This window comes from Bombus impatiens, unplaced genomic scaffold (genome assembly GCF_000188095.3).
Source record: "Bombus impatiens unplaced genomic scaffold, BIMP_2.2 scf_0311, whole genome shotgun sequence".
In the NCBI taxonomy this organism is placed as follows: domain Eukaryota; kingdom Metazoa; phylum Arthropoda; class Insecta; order Hymenoptera; family Apidae; genus Bombus; species Bombus impatiens.
Window position 1 is genome coordinate 479,857 of NT_176730.1, and position 22,227 is coordinate 502,083.

Sequence of the window (22,227 nt, forward strand, 5' to 3'; positions counted from 1 at the left end):
GAACCGATTATGAGGAAACTTTGCGAATGTAGAGAAAAAGAATATTTAATGAGATTGTTATATTAAATATACGAGTTTCTTATAGTTTATAATTTCAAATAGGATAGTGATTCTTAATGATTTTAACAATTATTATTCGAATTTACTTGATCCTTCGCAAGTGCTCCATTACGATAGACTTTTTATGGTAAATAACGTAACTGCAGCTTAAAATTAATTTTTTTTTCAAATTCTTGTATCTCATGGAATTTAGCGATTCGTGTAGACACATGACAAGATCATAACGCATCATACAATATTTTTGAGATAAAGTAAATTTGCACTGAACTTTCACTTGTCTGTCAGTATTTGCAAAAATGTGAATTTGTACAAATATTCATGGTGTAATCATTTTATTAGATTTGGTCGGTAAGGGACGAATAAGATGAAATGAAATTACGTTATGAAGATCACATTACGAAAAAAGGACATTCTTGTTTCCATTTTTGCAGTTGCTAATATTTTATTTTACAGAACTTTATAAAAATATTTGCACAAAACAATATAGAAAATTTTTACTTTGCCAGTCCATAAGCTCGATCGATATATTTGCATTTAGGATAGTTTGTAATAATGTATTAATGTATTTGTTATCAATCGCGAAATATACCGATTAATTAAAATCAAATATTAAGGCGACGATCGTTAAAATTATCGTATTATCGATGGATAAGAAATCACAGAAACTTTACGTGATTTATACTTATAGATTTCGCAAATATAATTGTAGTAGTATAAATGTAGTTTATCTCTAAAGAGGACGCTTCACTAAACTATCGAGTGTCTGAACATTAACGACATAAGGTGGTTGCCCATCGTGTACCAAACATATAGCGCCATTTCCTTCTCTCTCCATCAACCGGATTATCGCTTTGGCCACGCACTCTGGCCTATGAAAATGAAAGATTAGTACAAATTAATAATTATTTTTATATAATTCGCTAAACGTCTAAAAATACCGAAGGACCTTATCTTTCTCGCTTATTATTTTCAGTAAAGAAAAGAATAATCATTATTACGTATTTGCTTCAGAAAATTTTATTAGCAACATGAATACTTTAACGACAATTGCCTCGTGCTTGTTAAAAAATTATTACGTTTAGATTGTTGTGAGTTCAGTTGTATAAATATTTTACACTTCGATTAATAGATTAAACCTACTATATGAGTATTAAATATTAAATTATTATGATCCTAAGACGGCTATTTCATATTTCCTAAAATACTTACGGTTGGTTACCCGCTGTTCTCAAACACATCAACGCTCTATTAACGTTAATGAAATTTAAATGTGGATTTTCAAAGTTGTACAAGTTTGTGATGAAGGGAGTGTGTGTACGGCCAGGGCATATCAGCATCATACGAACGCCAGTTTCATTGTAACTGAGCTGTATAAAAGAATGGTATATTTTAAGCATATTTTAATGTTTCCTTAATTTAATCGATCGTTGTAATGTCGATATTAATTTTTTAAATATTGTTCAAATTATTTTATTATTTAATAGTATAATAATTATATAATATATCACGCTTTAAGTAACTGTGTGCGTGCGTGTGTGTGTGTGTGTGTTTTTTAAAGCTAGTTTTACCGCTAAACTATTGGTAAGTCCAACGATGGCATGTTTCGTTGCAGCATAAATTGGATAATAAATCACAGGTGTCAGACCAGCCAGGGAGGAAATATTTACTATTGTGCCACCTTTGCCACCTCTGTGTTTACCCATTAAATCGATGGCCTTTAGCGTCGTACGTACGAGTCCAGTCTGCAATGATTATTAATTAGCGTCGAAACGAATAGTTAATCGAATCACATAGAAATGAAATTGATCGACTCTATCGGGATTAGTTACTTGGCTGCTGAAAAATTCATTACAAAAGCAACTAGCCGAGTATTGTATTTATTTTTGCATATACGGTATCTAATTTTTACTAGTACGTCTAATTTCCCATGAATGCATAAACATCCACATCTATAAGTAATAGTTGAATTTATTTATTTACAATTTAAAAAGTATACGACGATATACTTACGAAATTCACATCTATCATGCTTTGCCAATTTTCTCCATTGGTTAAAACTCCTGCGCTATTGATGAGAATATCGAAGCTCCCTAACAATTGTGTGATCTTATCGAAGCTCGCTGTTTAAATTAAATCGATCTATTGATTTTGATATTTTTTTCTAATGAAATAAGCTTTAATTTACTCTTGTTACTTATCGTATCTTACCATGTACTTGCTCATCCTTTGTGACATCACAGGCGAAAAAATCCACACGGTGTGCACCATGCTGAATGCCCAATGTATCCGCTACGACTCTTCCATTTGAGTCTGGTAAATCCAAAATTGCCACGAACTGAACGAAATTACGAATACAATTTGAATAAAAATTACCAGATTTTGTACGAGGATATTTTTTTATTTCAGAACTTTCTTCGTTTTGGTAAATCTAATACTTGAACGAAAATAACCAGATCGCGAACGTATCTAACAAATTTAAATTTAAATTTTCATCCTTACCGTCAACCAAATTTTTACAGTCAACAAAGAATTACCTCAGCCTTGTAACTCAAAAACTGTTCAGCACAGGTGCAACCGATACCGCTTCCTCCTCCAACGATCACTACAACTGCGTGTTTCACATTCATTCTTTCAACACTCTTTCAATCACTTACTGGGAAAATTCTTAAGAATAGTATAATTACATATAATCAAACACTGTCGAAAGTTCAAATAGATTCTTTTACTCTGAATCGTTTACATTGAAGTTTCCAAAACATCCTATTTATAGGTTTAGTACTTGTGTACAGTTTTAGGTATATAAATGACAGTTATACAACATAGACTACGTTCCAGATGAAGAACTTTGGATGTGTTGAGATATTTTGAATTGAAATATGTCTACAAGTGATTAGATATGTAAACAAACAATAGTACTATATATATATCGTAGCTGGAAACGATATAGCGAGGTCGCAAAATTAAAATTTATACGCTTGCTGTTGAAACATCTTAGGGGAGATAAAAAGCTCGAGAACTTTGTTTAAGCCTGTACGATATTGTCACTCGGAACTATTTCCTCTTTTTAAACAGACAGGTAAATAATTCTCTTGCAACCCTGAGCGTGGCTAGATCGATCGGTATTACCGTTTAAAGTTTAACGTTTCAATTTATGATCTTACTATGTACGTATACAGCTTTCAGCTACATACGTATCTATATACATATATATAAATAGTTCAGTGTTTTTCAACCTTGAATATTTTGGGAGCAATTGAAAATAACTTTTATTGTTAATATCGCCGCGTATCGTAAAAAGATCTCTTTTCTACTCTTACAGACGTTTTGTTATGTAACATTTTTATGTAATACGTTGTTATTCTTCTGATTACCTAAAAGTTAGGTTACTTTCAATTTAAGCAAGTTGAACACTTTGCCGCGATCGTATTCGTTCGACAGCCAAAGTTATAAACGTAATTTCTCATATTTTTCAAAATTTATATTCAACGTAGACAAAGAAATTAAAAACAGTTTTGCCTATGTTTCTTTTTTCATTTCATTTGAAGTACGTGTCTATATTATACTTTAGCAGAATTTGCTTGATTATATATCATATAAAGAAGGAAGCAGTATCCAAAGGTTTCAAAAACAATTGACGACGATCATGGTGTACGATGATATTCGTTACTATTATTATTATTATTTTGAAGCGATTATTAATACTCGATGTCATCGAAGAATCGTTTATACACGTCAGTCGTATCGTGTTAATGGCAAAACTGTCGATGATTTTGTTGTTCAACATTTGTAAATCTTTTTCCTATACATATAACCAACGATCGACCTTAGTTTACGAGATATTCGTAACAATGTACTCTTCTTGTACGAAGGTCGTGAAGAAAGTAATACCCGTTTTGAAATAACAAGCGTACAAATACGTTTTAAGAAGATTTCTTGATTTGTAACTTTGGCATGCGTGACAAGTTATTTCTCAATACAACCATCGGCTCTACTTGAACATTCATCGTAACGATAATAATACGAGTTTCTCTGTGCCTTCGTCACACGTTTCCGTAGACAGTTCGGCATACTTTTATTATTATTTTTATCTCGAAATGATATAATGGAAATTATTAACCATACTCTTACGCAATCGTCCAAACCGTTTCTTATTTTGCGCAACATTATCGGTCAAGTTTGACTCTTGAAATTTTGCAAAAAACTGCAATGAATATCATTTGCAACGAGACCTTTTTGAACTTACATATCGCGTACAATTTTTTTGTCCGGATTGAATTCAATAATTCATCCATCCATAATAATTCAAACATCTATAGCTCTGTCACCGTTAACTGCTGTAAATCGACGATGAATTCTTTTTACAAGAATTCCTTTACAGAAGCATAAAAACGTCACCGGCGGCATTTTTAGTTCGCATTGTCGTTTTAAACGGCTGATACAACGACGATATTCAATATTTAAACAGAAAATTTTGTATGACTCACGTCAATACGAGAACGAAGCTGCATGACCTTTTGTAAGTGCATTTCGTCGTTTTACATGGCTTCTGGATGTAAACGGGTAGTACTTTTTGGACAACCCTCGTAGTTGTGCGTCCGTGGCAGCGCATAGGTCGGTATTGATTGTTCAAATCCAAATGAAATCTAACTCTTATCTTCCGTCTATAGTAAGCGAGGGTTGTGCGAGCTTAAAGTCCCGTGCACAACTGCGTACGCGAAGCTGTAAGAAATTTCTGTTATAACTTAATTAAACACGAATATCATCAACGTATTGGATTCGAATTTAAATTAGTTTCTTCGATCCGGCAGCCTTGCGCCAATCTTGACCCAATCGGAATTCATAGTGTTGATTCCTATAACGTATTTCAAAATCATCGAAATCGGAGGAGTGGCAACTCTTTTGCAATTTTACACGTGTAAATTATGCTACGTATTTGTTAAATCGAACGTTTAAATCCTTCCCTCCGTTGTATGATTTTGAAACCCGCATCTGATCGTAATGAAAAGATTATTTGTTGGTTATTGTTCTTATTTAATGAAAATCTGAATATTCGATCAGCTTAGAGAAAAAATAAGTATACGGTGAGATAAAAAATTAGAGAAAAGCGAAGGGGAGAGTTTAAATATCTCCAGATTTCTCAAATTTGTCAAACGATCGAAGGAATATTTTTAACTTAACTATGTAAATATATTATTTTCAATTGTTAAAATTACTTACGTTGTTGGAAGAGATCACTTTTTTTCATCATCTTTCCATTTCTTTTTTGCACACATTTGTTTTTGGCTGGGTACACACACCTTAGGTTCGACGCATGGTGGTTCTATCTTCACTGGACAAGGCTGTTATTGCCATAAAACTTTTTTATTCTTACGGGAAAATATAATTATTAATATGTAACGTGATATTAGTAAATAGAGACTCGTTTCTTAATAAACGTAAGTATTAGGTTGTCTAATAAGTTCTTAAGATTATCGTCTAAAATCTGTCTAATCATCGATGCATATCTTTCTATTATTTCTTGTACATGCATTAAATATTAATACTTTAATGTCAAATATCTGATATCTGATGATATATGTATTCGTTTTTCCTGCACCAAATCATATAATTCTAAGCAATATTCATTCGTACTTCCTGTCGTATGTTTACTGCAGATAACGATAAGAATAACGCTCCTATGATACTCTTCAAATTGTAACATCAAACGCATTAAAAGCGAGCTTATCGAGCAATCAAATGCGTAAGAGAAGAAAAGAAGAAAAAAAGAAAAGCAACGTAGATTGAAATAAAAGTTTGAAAAGGGATTGATTTTACTTGTGCCTGATAGACTTTAGGGTCGACTTGTCCACCTTCTTTCTCCGGGAAGTGAATTAATCGAGGAATTTGATGGACACTGATTGCTGGTTCTACGAGCCATGCACTTCCGTTCTTTGCCCACGCTAGTATGTAGCTCAAAGCAGTTCCTATGTGATACTTGCTGCACATAGACGTGTGTTCGTAAACTATTTTATACGTCTATTGATATTTTTATAAGTATAAATAAACGAAAAAATTAGAATAAATAACATAGAATAATATATCTTTCAATGGTAGACTGAATTTTTATTTCATTGCTATGACATAACAATAAATAATATAATTTATCTATATTTTATTAACGTTACAATAACATGAAAATTGTGTGAATTACGTTAATAATAACCATACGACGATGAAATTTAACTTACGAATGCGGTATACAAATTGGCATTTCGTTCATTATTTTATTTGGAATAGGTTCTGGGAAATCTGGTAATCCAATATTGGAGAAACATTTGGTCGTTGGACAAAGGGCCACAACACGAACATCTTTTTCTTCTCCTTTATAATTTTTCTTTAATGTAGAGTAAAACACATATCATACAACAATAATAGATACAAAAAGCACAAATAATAGATACAAAGTGAATATTTTCATTTGTACGATTATATAGGTAATGTAAGATACCGCGAAATCTCTCGTCACTTCTATAGCTGGTTCTTTGTTGCAATAAACCGGAAAGGGATCTTCAGGCCATCCCATGAAACCAAAAATACTCGCGCAATTTATTATTATCCCGTTCGAGCCAGCTTGATCCTTTCCTAAAAGCTCCAATCCTATTTGAATCGTTTTAGTTGTAGCGTTCTGTAAATTTTTGTGATTAAACTGTTTATCCTTATTGTTCGTACAATTAGTTCGCGAAAGTACTTACGCAAGCATCTTTTATGAATATTTTATATTTACGTGAATTTTTTTATGACACACATGTTGTGATATAATCTTACAAATGTTATGTTCCAAATATTTAAATACCTTCGTGAACCACTATAGTTAATTTTACTTCTTTTATCTTAATTATTACGAACCTGTTTCGAAGTCGACGTTGGACACTTTAATGGTGGTCGTTCTTTATCGAGATTGTTGAAAAGGATGTGAACCACTTTAAGCTTGCAGAGAGCGTTTGCCAAACCAGCTAAAACGATGATAAAATAAAGTTTGTCGTTATACTCACATTATACGTATTACTCGTTATACTATATTTTATTTCTTTTTTATTATTATATTTCATTGTCTTCGTCGATATTAATTTACCTTGAACGTGACAATCACTTTTAACGTCATAATGAACAAACAGAGCGCGATTTTTTCCGTAAGAATCGCATAACTTTTTTACTGCAATTTTTCCCTCAATAGGATCATCGTCAGCTACTACGACGACCTGCAATGTTCGAAAATCCGAACGATTAGCTTTGCTCCTCGCTTTGAATTTTGATTATCTTTTCTGCCAACGAAATAGACTTGTTTACAAGATAATTTACTTGCTTATACTCGAGAACGTGTTTGTTGACGACTACGCTATACTAAACATGATTAATGTATTGCGAATGTTTATGCAAGATTTCATGTTAAATGTAGATTAAATTAATGTAGATTAATGCCATTAATGTAAATTAATGTAAAAATGTAGACTACATCAAGACTTTGATTTTTAAACAAGACAACAACTTGTCTCAGCAAACAGATTTTACTTATAGAGGCTAGTTTCTGATATATCGACGTAAAATGATTTCAACGAGCCTTTAACATTTTTCTGGAATGAAACCTTTTCCTGAAACATAAGAGACAGACGGTTCTAGTTTCGAAAATATTCGCAAAAATCTATCGGTACCGCATATCGAATTCTGCCTATAATTATGCGTCTGTGACAGGGTATGCGTTGGTGTTGGTTACGGGTATCTTTATGATTTATAGCTGATGATCTACGGCCATGATCGTATTATGTGTTCGTGCCGCGGTGTGTCAGTATGTGTAACGATTTAATTTGCATATGCAGCGAAATGAGAAGAACGCAACTTCTTCGTAGGCGATGTGTTTGTTTACGAGACGCGCGTCTCGATGGCACGAGCCTGATTATCGACCGAAAATATTACAATTTGTTATTATTTCTTTGGGTTGCTGTGAGTCATTCGATAATCGTCGATGATGGTCAAGTTGTATACGTTATTAACAAAAGATAAGAGTTAGGTTTCGATTACGTTATTTTATTTACGCCGTGATCAAGATTAATGCAACTCAAGATTACGGACGATAACTAAAAGAATAATACAATGAATTTTACTTTGTTTTTTGTGTATTCGAACTCAAAATACTTCTACCAATACCAGTCAAAGTGACTGGTACTTGTCCAAGTGTAAAAGAATCTTGCAATCTGTTTATCGAACCCCAATTAATCAGTTTCCTCGTTTTGTACAACTTGCCACACGTTTTTTAAATTTTTACTGCGTATCATTCGATATGCTGATATCAGTTATCAAGAAACTTTCGGATTGATCGCTGAATCGCTAGATGCCAACACTAGAAATACCACACCAGTCAAAATGACTGCTTCTACAATTTCATAAATTTGTCAACCCTCGTTTAGGGATCATAGTCCCAGATGGATTAATAATACCAAAAATTGTATTACATAACATGGAATTGCTTCTGTAAGGAAGTAATAAATACCAAAATATTCTATTATTACGTATTTTTTAAAGACCAGTCATTTTGACTCTTTTTTTGGTTGAAATAACCTCGTGTTAATTATCGGTAGTTCTAGTGTTAAGTAACCGACAACGTATTAAAAAATCGTTGAAATCATTTTACGTTGATACGTGAGATCTCGTTGGAAGTAGAAAACACTAACGCGCGCTCCTTTACACAGGAGATGATCAGCCGCTGCAAAACCAAAACCTTCAGACCCACCGATCACTATAGCGTTCTTACACGAAGGCTCCAGAATTGGTTTAGGTAATTTCTCGCTAAAATTCCATTAAAATTTCGTTGAAGATATAAACATCAGCATCCGAACAAGATAACAGTGCTATACAAACGATATCGTTTATTTTAAATAAAGAATAAATAGTACGATGTTAAAAGTATCTTGGCAAAATATTAGTAATTTCATGGAAAATTACCAGATCGGTTTTATTATTTTTGGCCCGTCATCTCCTTTACCCTTTTTATTCTTCTTTCGATACGCTGTTGGAGTTGCGTGAAATTGACACCGTTCGATCTTCCACAAGCTTCTGAAGTAACAGAAGAAAACGCTTATGATCCAGTGGAGAACTGAGGAAGAACGAAGTATACACTTCGAAGATGATGAAACGAAGGTACGTCGTTATTATTTATGAGGGAAAATATCAATATTCAAGTAGTTTACTTTGGACTCTTATCCAAAAGGTTGATGAAAAGCGAGGTTATACATCGTGATTGCATGTTGAAAATTATGTTGAATCTTTCGCCGTAATTACTATTACAATGCCACCATCGTTAAATAAAACATTAGAGAAAACAGCGAAATTAGTAAAAAAAGAAAAAGAAACAGAATCAAAAGGGCAAACGATAAATCTAATACGAGTTGAATGAGACAAGAATTTAAAAACTCAAGTCGAAAGTTGGACAGCTACGTTTCCGATATGCCAAAGTCACGTGTAGTTGTTTGTTTTTCTCTCGATTAACTCGTTAACGATATATTTCATTTTCACTATCTATGAATCATTGAATTAAGGAAAAAGATAAGAAAAAAAGTCGCTGATTAGGAAACGAAATTTATTAGGAAATCGATTTAATTGGAATATTTGACGAGGAAACGAACTTGTTACTTTTACGACTTAATAACTTTAAGGTATTTAAATTACTCTAATGCTGATACTATAATTGAGTGGTTTTGTAAAAAAAAGCTATGCATTTTATTGGCTAGGCTTGCAACATACATTTCCAGCAAATTATAACAATTTCCACTAGCTATCGATCAAACTGTCGTGTCGATAAAGATCGTGCGATGTTATATTTAAAGGTGCGGCTGATCTTCGATTTTAGATCCTGTGGATCCGCTTCTTGTTCTTGATCTCAGATTATACGTAATAATCGTGTAATAATAATAATTTATATAACGATTATAATCTTTCAAAAATTTACCAGCTATTGTATTGCTTTTTATTATCAAAAATTTCAAGAATTTTTCACATAACGGAGAACATCGTAGTAAAAAATAATATGAATATAATATTAATTGCTAAGTACGATGGTGGGGACAGATTCTTAATTTGATTAGAGATAGACGAGGGATAGATTTTCAATTTTCAAGAGAGTATAATCGTTCCGAAGAAAATGTAATCGGGACAAGAGAGATGTTAAGGATGTTCGATGGAAGAATGGACGATTAGAATGTATAATAATTATGATTTTTCGTCGAAGACGTCGAGTTTAGGCCTCGATTTCACTGCATCTAAACCTAAGTTTCTTCGTTTCTTCTTTTACATTGGTCGTCCCCGTGTTTACGAATTTGTATAAAATATTACACGCACGATTGATCGTTCTGTTCTTGGACAAATCGTTTGAATCGGTTTCTTTCGTGATAATAAATCTATCCTCTCGATCGGTTCAGTCGAAAGTTTGCATAAGGTAGTCGCAAACGAGGGACTCGATCTTACGCGATTATCGATTTTATTTTATAAATGTAGAAAATCGTTAACTTATGGATGGAATGAATTTTGTTCAGTTTCTCAACGTTCTCAGTATACATTTATCAATATCGTATTAACGTACTGGACTGGAACATATCGAGTCACGCCCGTTTGCAGACACTTTGATACGTAATTTATTGTGATCGAGCAATTAGAACGGAGTAGTAGAAAATTTAAAATGTTATTCGATCTTGACAACTACCATTCATTTCTATTGATATTCGCTCTTACTGTTAGTACATTATACGATTGCTTGCATCCAAGTTACAAATTGGACAGTTTAGTGTGTTTGAGGTAAATTCATTTATTTTAATTTTAAACGGTTAATTATTATTATTATTATTATTAATATTATCATTATTATTATTTAGTTCGAGTCGTTTTATCGCTTTTTCTTGCCTTATTACGTTACTATAAGCCTAACTTAAAAAACGCTTGTACATTTTGAACATTGAAAATTTTTCAAGTCCAAAGATCAAAACCTTGTTCGATTTTTTTTTTTTTTTTTTAAATGGCGCAGATTATGTTACGTATCTTTACACGAAAGGTGTTACATTCCGGGAAAAATTGATTAATGATAATAATCGTCGATAACATGAAATTTTACTTATTTTACTATTCAAAAAATATCGAACAAAGTTTAGTCTGAAACCTCCACCAGTAAAATATCTAATCGGCTTGTGTATCTATTATTAAAAGATCGGAGACAGGTTTCTTCAAAGGGCTTAGGGAAGGTGTGATAAAATTCATCGTACACCTCTTTAAATATTACTGCCAACCATTGTACACGACTATCTAAGCAAAGTCCTTTGATTTTACAATTGTTTATGAAAAATGGTTAGAAACCTGTTGTGCAGAGTCGCGCAGTATAACAAATATGTATAAGTAAAGAGTGTTGAGGATATATTTTACAAAGTATCGAGTCTTATAGGGAACACATGGCAATTGTTAAACAATATAAAATCCAATATGGTGATTCTGATTTTTCATTTTCATCGAAAACGTTGTTCGTTCGACCAACTTTCGATTCACAGCGTATATTTAATTTTTTCTCGACATTTAAATTAACGCGTTGATCGCCAAGGCAGTTCGAGCTGACAGTGCATTCGAAGATAAAGTGAAAAATGTTAGTTTCACGTGTTAGATATACAATTTTGGTTTCATTTTTATATCACGTGATTGTTTAGATTTTTAGAAATAGCAGGCTTCTAATGCCTAAAGATGTTAGGGAGGTACATAATTTAAAGTTTTCATTGCAATTAACAATTTTTCATCAGCTTGTTAGAACCATTAATTTTCAGGTATTCGTAAAAATTGTTTCGAAAAGCGAACTACTCACTAGGATAGACGTGCCACGATTATTCAATTAAATTACACCATCCAACGATAGTGTCAATTCATAAAAACTATAAAAATCTGAGAACTATCAATTAAATGATGAAAGGAAGCGAAGTTTTTCATCGTTAAACGATTGAATAATTAATAATCTTGTGTTTTAAATCGATTTTCTCAAACAGTTGACGTTTCTTTAGTTACGTCATTGGTCTGAAATGAACATGAAACGAAAATGATAAATGTCAAATGTGTCACTCGACGACATAATTGGGAGTATTCTCCCTTTTCACGTATCGTTATAGAAAGAACGATTCGTATAAAATGTATAAACTTGTTTTTCTTAAAATGCTCACATCGTTACTTTTCAATCACGTGATTGTTGTAACGAATGAACACAAGATAACATCGAAGGTCCTCGATTTCTATGTAACGTGTATAAATAACGTGGCGATAAACGCGTTAATGAGAAACTTACAGCAGTGCATGACTTCTCGATTTATAGATTATCATTTGCCTCCTTCAGATTAACATTGTGACGTGCCATTATTGAAGAATTTCCTGTGAATTCCCATCGAGTACACTCTCGAAGGAAAATAGGAACGGACACTCGAGAAAATCCCGTTAAATTATCATATTATAATTAAAACGAACGTTATTCCTTCTAAATCTAACACGAACGGATAACAACGTACAAAGAAACATTCTCATCGTACTAATTGCCTTCCGTAATCTTTGGCAATAGAACTGATGCATCCTTACACCTAAACACGTGTTCTTCATCCCGCGTAGCATTTCACGCTTCCTCGATGATCGATCCTTAGGTCGTTAACTCGAATTTACCGTAAAATTTGAATTGCAAATAAATTTTAGCTTGTGGATACCAGAAATATTCTGGAATATTTGCTTTTCCTTTTCTTTTTCGTAGCGATGATGAGAGACGATGAGAGGTTTTGTATGTGGTACGGCACAGCTATTTGAATTCAAGCGAGTAAATTCACGCGAATCGTGACAGTTAGGATCTTAGTTTTTCGGGAATGTGATCTCGTGAGGAGGTTGGTCCTTCTCCACCAGCCAGACGCTTCCACTTTTGCCTGTGTTTAGAATCTGGATCAGCGCTTTAGCTACGTGTTCTGATCTGTAACATATTAGATCGTTTAGTGAATTTTATAATTTTTGTTTAAGGTTTGTCAATATATATATATATATATATTCACGTGTAAAATATTCAAAATAAAATATCCGCTATAACTATTTGTAGGTTCAACAAATTTCTACACAGAGAATTCCTATTCAGTTCTGTTGTATAAAGATATGGAACGTGATGAAAATCTACAGTCTGTTAACGATCTTTCGAGGTGAATATGAAATTATTCATTGAATAGCTGTAAATATCTCAACATATTTATTTTTAACTAGTCACGAGTAAACTTTTGTTGCCGTGTATAAAATTAAGTTCGCGTATGTAAGACAACAGATGTATAAGCATTTTAATAAATATTTTAATATCTGCTATCCCTAGAAATAATTTCCTTAGTTCATTAAATCTGGCTAGCTAAGGCTACCTTTTATTTTTTCTAAACGATAAAAACGATATTTCTTGCTATTCTTAAAATTGCATCGGTCCATAAATATTTCAATTATTCCAATAATTGACAGAATGCAGAATGGTAACATGACTTCTGTTGAAAATATAAAACAACAAAGACGCGGCAGTATCCTATAAACGTTAGAGTAAAACGAAATCTGAAAATTAACCTTTACTATTATATTTTATATTTGGAAGCTTGTTGAAATATTCCATTGAAATTGTAAGATAAAGCAGCGCTACAGAGGAAATCTGTGCTGCTTTTACAATCGAAATTTTAAAAATGTTTCGGTTTATGTTTCAGCCGACTACCAGCGTTTCTAATAGCATAGAACGCTGTTCAAAGGGATAAACGAATTAATAAGAAAAGGGAGGAAATAATTTGATATTATAGTTTAACGACAACCATAGTCAAATAATAAGAGTTTGTGTATAACATCGATCGTATATGTATTTATAAAACTGTAACAGCCATTTCCGCGTAATTTCACTTTTCCGCTATACTGTAACATCTATAGATACAGGGACATATCGTAATACAGAATATTAAGCACAGAATAAATACACAATAAAATCAGATTAAGAATTGTTTGCGATTTAATGAATTTAATCTAATGTTTGATTAGAGATTTTAAACTAAATAACTTGACAATTAAAAGCTAGATGATGATATAAGAAGCTATAAGGAGATTGTGTAATATCTTAATGCTAATATTATCCTAACGTTATCATTCTATTTGATAAAGAGTGTGAATTATAAAATATTCCATTATCATGATTGGAAGTATTATTACCTTTGAGGAACTGAACTGGCGACGTCACGAAGCCAAGCGTCTACGTATCGAGGCCAAAGCAATTGTTTACTGACATCTCCTAATAATTTGCTATCTGTCGCGCTTGGGCATAATGCCATCACCTTCACGCCGGTTAAGTCCACGTGGTATTGGTGCTATGGCAAACGACAACAATATCAAACTGATTCCCACGATTTCCAAATCTTGTAAGTTAGATCAAAGATAAATGACGATTTTTATACGGAAAATCTATATATACTGGATATTTTTGAACAAGTATCTCGGAGATTTTGCTTGAAACTTTCTGTAAAAAAGGATTTGAATTGATCGAAAGGTATCGTAAAATAAGAACATAAATACATCGATCGATTTTTATCCCTGTGACATCAAACTTTATAGATTTAGATAAAAATGAATCATGATGTTCGTGTAAAAAAAGAAGGAAGTCCTGAATTGTAAAATAAATACGATATACATGTATATGTATGATATCTATGCCTTTTGATAAATTGGATACAATGTAATTTATGACATTCGCGTACAGAAGTGTCCTAAATTAAACAAACGTAATGTCTCTCGAGGGAATCTCGTGTAATGCACATGCATATGTAGAGATAAGTACGTATCTATACATATAAACTACATGTTACTAGAAGATTATTTATCTCTCGTATTTTTCCATAATAACTTTCTACGATTGTCTTCTTAGCTCGTGATCTATTTAACGCGTGAACTACGAATGCAATTTTATTATTAATCATCGTCAAAGTTAATTTACCCCAAACGCTCTGGTGAAGTTGACGATTGCCGCTTTGGTGGCAGAGTAAATTGGAACACTCGCATAAGGGTTGATGCTGACGTTGCTTCCAATATTAACCACTATTCCACCCTGGCCACCCCTGTCCGTTCCCATAAATCGCTGAGCGAGCAAAGTTCCGCGGATCACGCCATTCTGCAATAATTTCAACAAAGACCTCGTGCAGATAAAACAGAAAAATCAGGAGGAAAAGGAAAGAGCGTCGAGAAAGTTTAGGAAGGTGTTGAATATTAAATACTCACAACGTTAATGTCCACTTCCAGTTCCCAAAATCGATCGTTCATTATTCCAGCGTTATTAACAACGATATCGATGTGGCCGAACGTCGCGAACGTTGTTTGAAACGATTCTGCGAATTAAAATTAGTACGTTGCTCTGACGTAAATTAAATAACTATGTAAATTTAATTGCGATGGATTTCTGTAGATTGAAATTAATCAAGTATAATAAATCAAGTGCACGCGTGTGTATGTAGATTGAATGTTTAAGATTATACTTTGCATTATGAATATTGAATATTAATGTCAAATTTTACAGAGTTTAATTTTATTCAGTATAAATGGAACCTGGATCATTAGAGTATAATTATATTTTTATAAATAAGTTACACGCGTGTTGATAGGTAGAAAACGAACGTATGATTTCCATTTTAATAATCGATAAATCAGTTAGATTTTTCGCATTATACTCTGAAAATTTCAATTAATATTGTAATAGGAAAATATTTACCCTCGAATTGCGAATAGTCTGTGACGTCGCATTGACAGAAGATCACACGGTCTTTCCCATGTTCCGTAGACAGAGTTTCTGCTAATTTTTCACCCTCTTCTGAGTTTATATCGCATATAGACACCTATATATAGAAAAATGTAATGTATAATGTAATAATTAGAATAGAATAGAATTTTATTTAATAATGTTTTACACGTAATGCGTGGTAAAACGAGACATTATTGCCAGTAACATGACGTATTACTATTCCGTAGAAGTCGGTCAGAAGCCAAGATAAAACTTCACTGGAGAGCGATCTAAATATACGCGAGATAATTTTTAGCATAAGGCGTCGAAACATTCATGGAACGGTATGCATACTAAGTCAAGGTTACATCCTTAAGGAGGTTTCGCGAAATATAAGTATAAACTCTGTTGGTTCCCCTTAGCCCTCTATTAATACGAATTTTTTATAGCTACTACGTGCTATGGGGTAAACCCATATCGCTACTTCCCTTAATGAAAACAGCACTGTAAAAATTTCATTGCTACTTCACGCTATCACGACTGAAAATACGAAGCTTCTTTCTCGATACTTTCATTTCGTATCATTTCGTTTCTCCTTTTCTTTCTTTCTTTTTTATTTTTTTCTTTTTTTACTGTTTAAAAATTTTTCATTTTGAGATTACGAAGTGCATTTTATATGTTTGAATCGTATTTCGGAAAAGTCGTGATATATTTTAAGGTAGCTCGGATAAATAAAATCGGAAGAGGAATTTAAAATTTGTTTAAATAAATAGACAAAATTACATACTTTCGTTATTTATGAAATTTAATAAAAGCTTGCAAGAAACTGTTTCGTAGATATCAAACACGGTAACTTTTTAAATTAAACGGAAGCTATGGAAATTTTTCTCTCGCGTTAGTTTTACATTGAATATTTTCCTTTTTCTCTTTTTTTTTTTTTTTTACTCACCATCGCGCCTTCGTTTAATAATTCCACGGCGCAAGATTTACCGATACCGGAAGCGGCGCCCGTCACCAGGGCAACTCGCCCTTTTACGTCCATCTTCTACAGGCCCTTGTCAATTATCCGTCTGTAAATGAAAAAACACGATACCTATATCGTTCTTGAATAGAAATAAACGTTTCGTTCTTTCAGAAATTATTTGAAAAATATTTACACTAGTTGTTTAACGATAGCGAATATAAATTGACAGTAATAATTATCATGTAAAAAATTGTATACCGTTTTATTTGACAAAATGTATTTTATCGAGAGAAGTTTCAATACACCTCATTACCTAAACAGAAACATTTACATGGATCAATAGTAATTTTTTTCAATCGATAGAGATCAAAATTCTAACACGTAACATGTTCGAAACGTTCACAGCGAAATGTAAGGTAAATACGACAAATTTTCAGACAATGTGTTTTTTCAGAACTTTTTACACATTTTTTATACATAGCTATTATCTCCTTAGAATTTATAAAATTTGTATGAAATACTAAAATCGTATGCATCGACATAACAGCAATAATCTTGTTACAATGCCAATTAACTTTACATAAAGGATTTCTATAAACTGTACAAATCGTTCAAATACTTTTACGTATTACTGTGCGTCAACTATCGAAGAACGCTTCTAACTTTCTGAAAAATTTAACATTTTGCAAACCAGTTTCAAAGGAATCAATTTGAAAGGGCTGAAGTCAATCCGACGCGTCGGTTTCATCTTGAATCCGTTTTGAAAAGCACGTGCAAACGACTTCTGGTCTGCCGCGACGTGTGATCGGCCACACGGGTGAAATCGAATTTTACCGTCTCGTTATAACCATTTCGTACTCGACTTCCCGACGATGGGGATGCTCGTTCGGAAATAAAGGCGCCTGACTCACTGAATCCGCTTCGAACGAGTCGTTTACCACACGCTCCGACTGCCAGACTCCCGCCATGCTATGTCTATCAACTACGAACTGAGAAATTCATGAGAAACTACATCGTTCGAAATGAACAGTCGTGTAATTTCAGTTTTTTAAGCAATTTTAAGTATTTCAAAAAATGAATACATACAGCATTTACAGCATTTATTCTTAATGGAGAAACTTGAAATCTGAATTTTTCTTAAATGGGCTAACAATCGTAGTAGTGTACGCGAAGATTTTGAACATTTGTATTTGGATAGTTAAGTTGTCAGAGTATCATTTTTTTACTTTTATTGTTAATTGGGTTGTCGCTTTGTTGCGATACTTTCCCGCGATTCGAAAACGTATTTTTCACAACAATAAAGGGAAGATACTATTTCATGGAAAATAGCAATAGACTGACTTGAACCGTGATAATTTTTAGGGCTTTATATTTTAATAGTAACAGGATTTGATCATTTTAAATCGTTTTTAAATTGTTAATATTTTCGATTGGGAAATTTAACGGATGATATTTTAGGGAATTGGAAAATGCGACTTTGTATCTTAGATTGTTAAAACTTTTACTTTACTAAATCATTGAAGCGTATTTGTAACGGTAGAAGTAAGAAATTAGCGAATATAAGTTTTTACTATACATTTCAACAGTGATATCTAAAAACTTTTAAGTAATATTGGATATTGGGTATGTTGGATACTGACTGGAAATTTTTAAACATGCTAGCTTTACAATTTTTAGATAACTGTAACACACAATATAATAGTGCTTATTTAGTGTGTATAATAGCGTTTATTATCTATCTAAGCTTCGAATTGGAGATTTTACTGCGAGTTTACGAGGAAAATATATGGTAAATTCGGTAAAACGGTGGTAGTTTTAACGATTCTTTTAAATAGTTGAAATTTAGCATGGTTGAAATGTGATTATTCTACTGTTCCCCGTGAATCATAGATTTTATCTTCTTTCAGTAATTTACATAATGGGAATACATTCTGTTAACTATAGTTTGGCCAGGCAAAGTTCTGTTATGGTCACGAAACACGAAAATTCGTCTTTTAGACATCGTAAAAACACACAAAAACGATGCAGCTCGTTCTCTATCACCTGCTGTAATACAAAAGTGATTATAAAAAAGGGATTTGCGTTTATAAATAACTAAATAGAAGGGGACTTAAAATGTTCATGCAATTTCATATATATTTATAAACACGAATAAAGAAATTAATAATTAAAGAACCGAATTAGAAATCTGTCTCAACCATAATATATTACGATAAGCAGCTGTATCGCTTAAGATATTTTATACATTTCCCTGTATGGAAAATCAGACTGTTTCAATGTTGAGAAAATATCACGTATTAGATATAAAGCAAACTACAAACTTTCCAAAATTTTCCATTTCGTATCAAATGCAATTCATAAAATCAATTGCGATAAAACCAACAAACACAAATTTCGAAAAGAAGAATACGAATACCAACGATCTCGAGGAAGAATAAACTATCAAATACCTACATGCAATATGAAAGTCGAGGAAACTTTCTCTCGCAAACCGCGACCCGGGATCGTGAAATAAAAAATTCACCGCGTTCTCTCGAAACCTCCACCTGACTTTCTACCACGCGTCAAATAAAAGGAAGAACAAAGGGCGCAAGAAAACGTGTAACACAAAATAAACACGCAGAGCAGAAGATACCAGCAGCGAGTTGTGAAAACAGAACGAGAAAGAAAGAAAGAGAGAGAGAGAGAGAAAGAGAATGTGCAGCAAGAGGAATTTCACGCGGGCAAAGTAGAGGATTTCAAACGCGCCCCCATATTGTCTGATTCAAGCCTCTCGCGACAGTGAAACAGCATCACGCAGCTTCGTTTAATATTGCAGACGACGTGACACGAGGTACGAGGCAGCTCGTGTGTCTGGTAGCCGTAGATAAACCTACGAACACGTTCCGGCCAGAGAGCATCAAAAAGGGCCGATCTAAAAAATTCACGACGAGCTCGATCGCTCGATATCCGGCTGGAGAACCGCCGCCCGTCACGGTTTACCACGCACCTCTTCTCCACTTTCACCTACGCTGCCTCCTCGAAAACACTCGACCACCATTAACCCTCCGTGTTCCTACCGTCTTTTCATCCATAGTGCATGTACATTATTGTCCGTAAGTAGTTGCACGATTCCAAATCGTTGCAGATACATCGAAATGGTTCTGGAAATTCGCGATACCGTTCAGATCAGAGGGATTCTATAGCACGAAATAATAAGACGAAAAGCAAGAATACTGAAGCTATATTGGAAGCTTGGTTCCCGAGGAAATTCAATTTGGAAATTTATCAGGCATACGTGAATTTGTCTAATCTCGATCAGACAGCAATAGACGAGAGATTATTTTACGTGTGAAAATAAGTGGGAAACGTAGCGTACAGTTTTTTTCGTTCAACGCTCTCTTTTCTATGTTCAGATATTATATCATATATTTGTACGAATGTTTCTGATAAAGCGATCAGTGTTGAAATATTATCGCGAGCCATTGTACGATTAGTATTCCTTGGTCTTTCTTTTTTTACGTTCTTAGTCCGTGTTCTTTTCTCGGAGAAGACAAGCGGTCCTCTGGGGACAAAATTTCCCGTCGAATGGCAAAGAATGGCAAAGAATCCAGTTCACGGACATCGAGTGGTCCCGAGACAGTAGCCTCGAATATTCTTCTATTTTTTAAGGATACTGTGACACTGAAATTTCTCTGTTGGCGAGGTAAAATAAGAGACGTCGATGGAGTTTGGTTTTATGGGACTTTCGGTCAGAATGGTTGATGCGAGAAAAGTTAAAACCTTCTTCGATGCTTTTTCGGTGCTCTATAAATTGTTTGAGAAATTTGTTAGGTTTAGAATAGAAATAAAAATCGAAGAAAATCACCCGTCAAAACATAACAAAATTACGATATATCGTATATACTTCTTTATTTAATAGTATTCATCCAGTACTAGTTATATCTAATTGTATTTGGTATTTGTTTTTAGTAGGAGAATCAAACGAAACTGGATAATTTGAGAAAGACGTGTTTTAAGTAATTTTCGCGATATGTAATAAGAAATATGGAGGTACTTGTTCTACTATATTTTATGGCGTAACGATGATTTAACGCTTTAATGAACGAGGTACTAGAAAGATTAATCTTTGTATTCTAACAACGTCAGATAAGATAAAAGAAAAGAAAAAAGATCTGTATCCGCAGAACATAGATAATATTTCAATTTTCAGCAAACAAGTTCACTTTCGCATTTCAAATTAAAATTATAAATTTATTATAACTCGCGAATACTTTTCACGCTATCCAAAGAAGATAAAATCAACCAACGTGATACATCTTCGAAATAATATTCGTGTAACTCGTTATCCGTAAACACGTCGCGGGATGACTCTTAAAACTTTCACTGTGAAGACATTTCCCTCAAATTTTGACTCGTCTTTCGGCACTAAGCGGATTTATCTTCGCAGTCTCTACTTATCTATCCTCTTCAATTTTTATACACGCTTATAATTTCGTACTTCTAACGCACGATTCTTTTGGGAGTTCTAGGTTTTTAAATACTTCAAAACTTTTCACACGGTCTCCCTCCTTTCGTACCTAATCGTCGTTCGTCAAATTTTTGCATCTTTTACGTTGTAAACTTTTCGTAGCTCGCTAAAATCCCGTAGAATCTTCATTCCCTCTCAATTCTCATAAAATGCCAAATGAAACCGCTACAATTCTACCTTCGAAATCTCAAAATCCCAAATCCGTCGAATTCGAAGCGAAACAAATTCACCAAGAATCAGGACCGAGCACCTTTAGAGTGATTTCTTCGAATACCATCGCGATTCTACCCTGAAAATAGTGATCAACAAGCGAGGCTCGTTTACGTTGCTTCGAAATCTACCAGGTATCCTCTGGCAAGACCCAACATTCTCGTAAAATCGAGAACGAAAAAGCCACCACGATTCTACCCCCGAAATCGAAACCTGAAATCCACCAGCCAGAATTCAAAGCGAAACAGATTCACCAAGAACCGTGTGACAAGCATTCTTCCTTCCAAATCCACCCCTTTTGAAGCTTCCATCCCTCCCTTTTTATTTTCCCTCCGTAACGAGAAGCGTAAAAAAAAACTCCCCCGCACTATCCACCCAGGTACCTTGCACTTGTGATGATCCTTCCTTCGACGAATCAGCCGTCCCGCAACAGGCAGACCGCGTCGAAAGCGAAACGACCGGTCGAACGACGACGACGGGGTGCTTTGCGAGAGGTGTGTGTGTGCGTGTGTGTGTCTGTGTGTGTGTCTGTGTATGTATGTGTGCGTGGATGCGCGCGTGTCTCTCGCGAGCTGCTTTCCTCGACAAGGTGTGGTTGACGGCCGCGGACGCACTGGCTGCTCCGTCGCTTTTCACTGCCTCCCCGTGAACGCACACACCCCACAGTGCCTCGATATTGATTGGCGG

General features: G+C 33.9%; 3 protein-coding genes across 3 annotated transcripts; all 3 read right to left on the reverse strand.

The window, feature by feature from the left end:
* Positions 1-470: 470 nt before the first annotated feature.
* On the reverse strand, positions 471-2,934 carry LOC100741064 (15-hydroxyprostaglandin dehydrogenase [NAD(+)]). The gene is made up of 6 exons (XM_003488953.4): positions 2,595-2,934; positions 2,269-2,395; positions 2,071-2,180; positions 1,629-1,802; positions 1,270-1,427; positions 471-929 (listed from the first exon to the last, which is right to left on the reverse strand). The coding sequence occupies exons 1-6, from the start codon at positions 2,685-2,687 to the stop codon at positions 791-793; spliced, it is 801 nt and encodes a 266-aa protein (XP_003489001.1). The 5' UTR covers positions 2,688-2,934; the 3' UTR covers positions 471-790.
* An 818-nt stretch (positions 2,935-3,752) lies between these two features.
* Positions 3,753-9,523, reverse strand: LOC112212748. The gene is made up of 10 exons (XM_024367193.2): positions 9,282-9,523; positions 9,037-9,147; positions 8,766-8,880; positions 7,172-7,298; positions 6,946-7,052; positions 6,548-6,724; positions 6,288-6,433; positions 5,875-6,037; positions 5,278-5,399; positions 3,753-4,779 (listed from the first exon to the last, which is right to left on the reverse strand). Exons 1-9 carry the CDS (start codon positions 9,335-9,337, stop codon positions 5,292-5,294), a joined length of 1,110 nt encoding a protein of 369 aa, XP_024222961.1. The 5' UTR covers positions 9,338-9,523; the 3' UTR covers positions 3,753-4,779; positions 5,278-5,291.
* A 2,814-nt stretch (positions 9,524-12,337) lies between these two features.
* Positions 12,338-22,175, reverse strand: LOC100740946 (15-hydroxyprostaglandin dehydrogenase [NAD(+)]). The gene is made up of 7 exons (XM_012384866.3): positions 21,924-22,175; positions 16,806-16,926; positions 15,848-15,971; positions 15,361-15,467; positions 15,080-15,253; positions 14,302-14,456; positions 12,338-13,057 (listed from the first exon to the last, which is right to left on the reverse strand). The coding sequence occupies exons 2-7, from the start codon at positions 16,896-16,898 to the stop codon at positions 12,943-12,945; spliced, it is 768 nt and encodes a 255-aa protein (XP_012240289.1). The 5' UTR covers positions 16,899-16,926; positions 21,924-22,175; the 3' UTR covers positions 12,338-12,942.
* Positions 22,176-22,227: the final 52 nt, after the last annotated feature.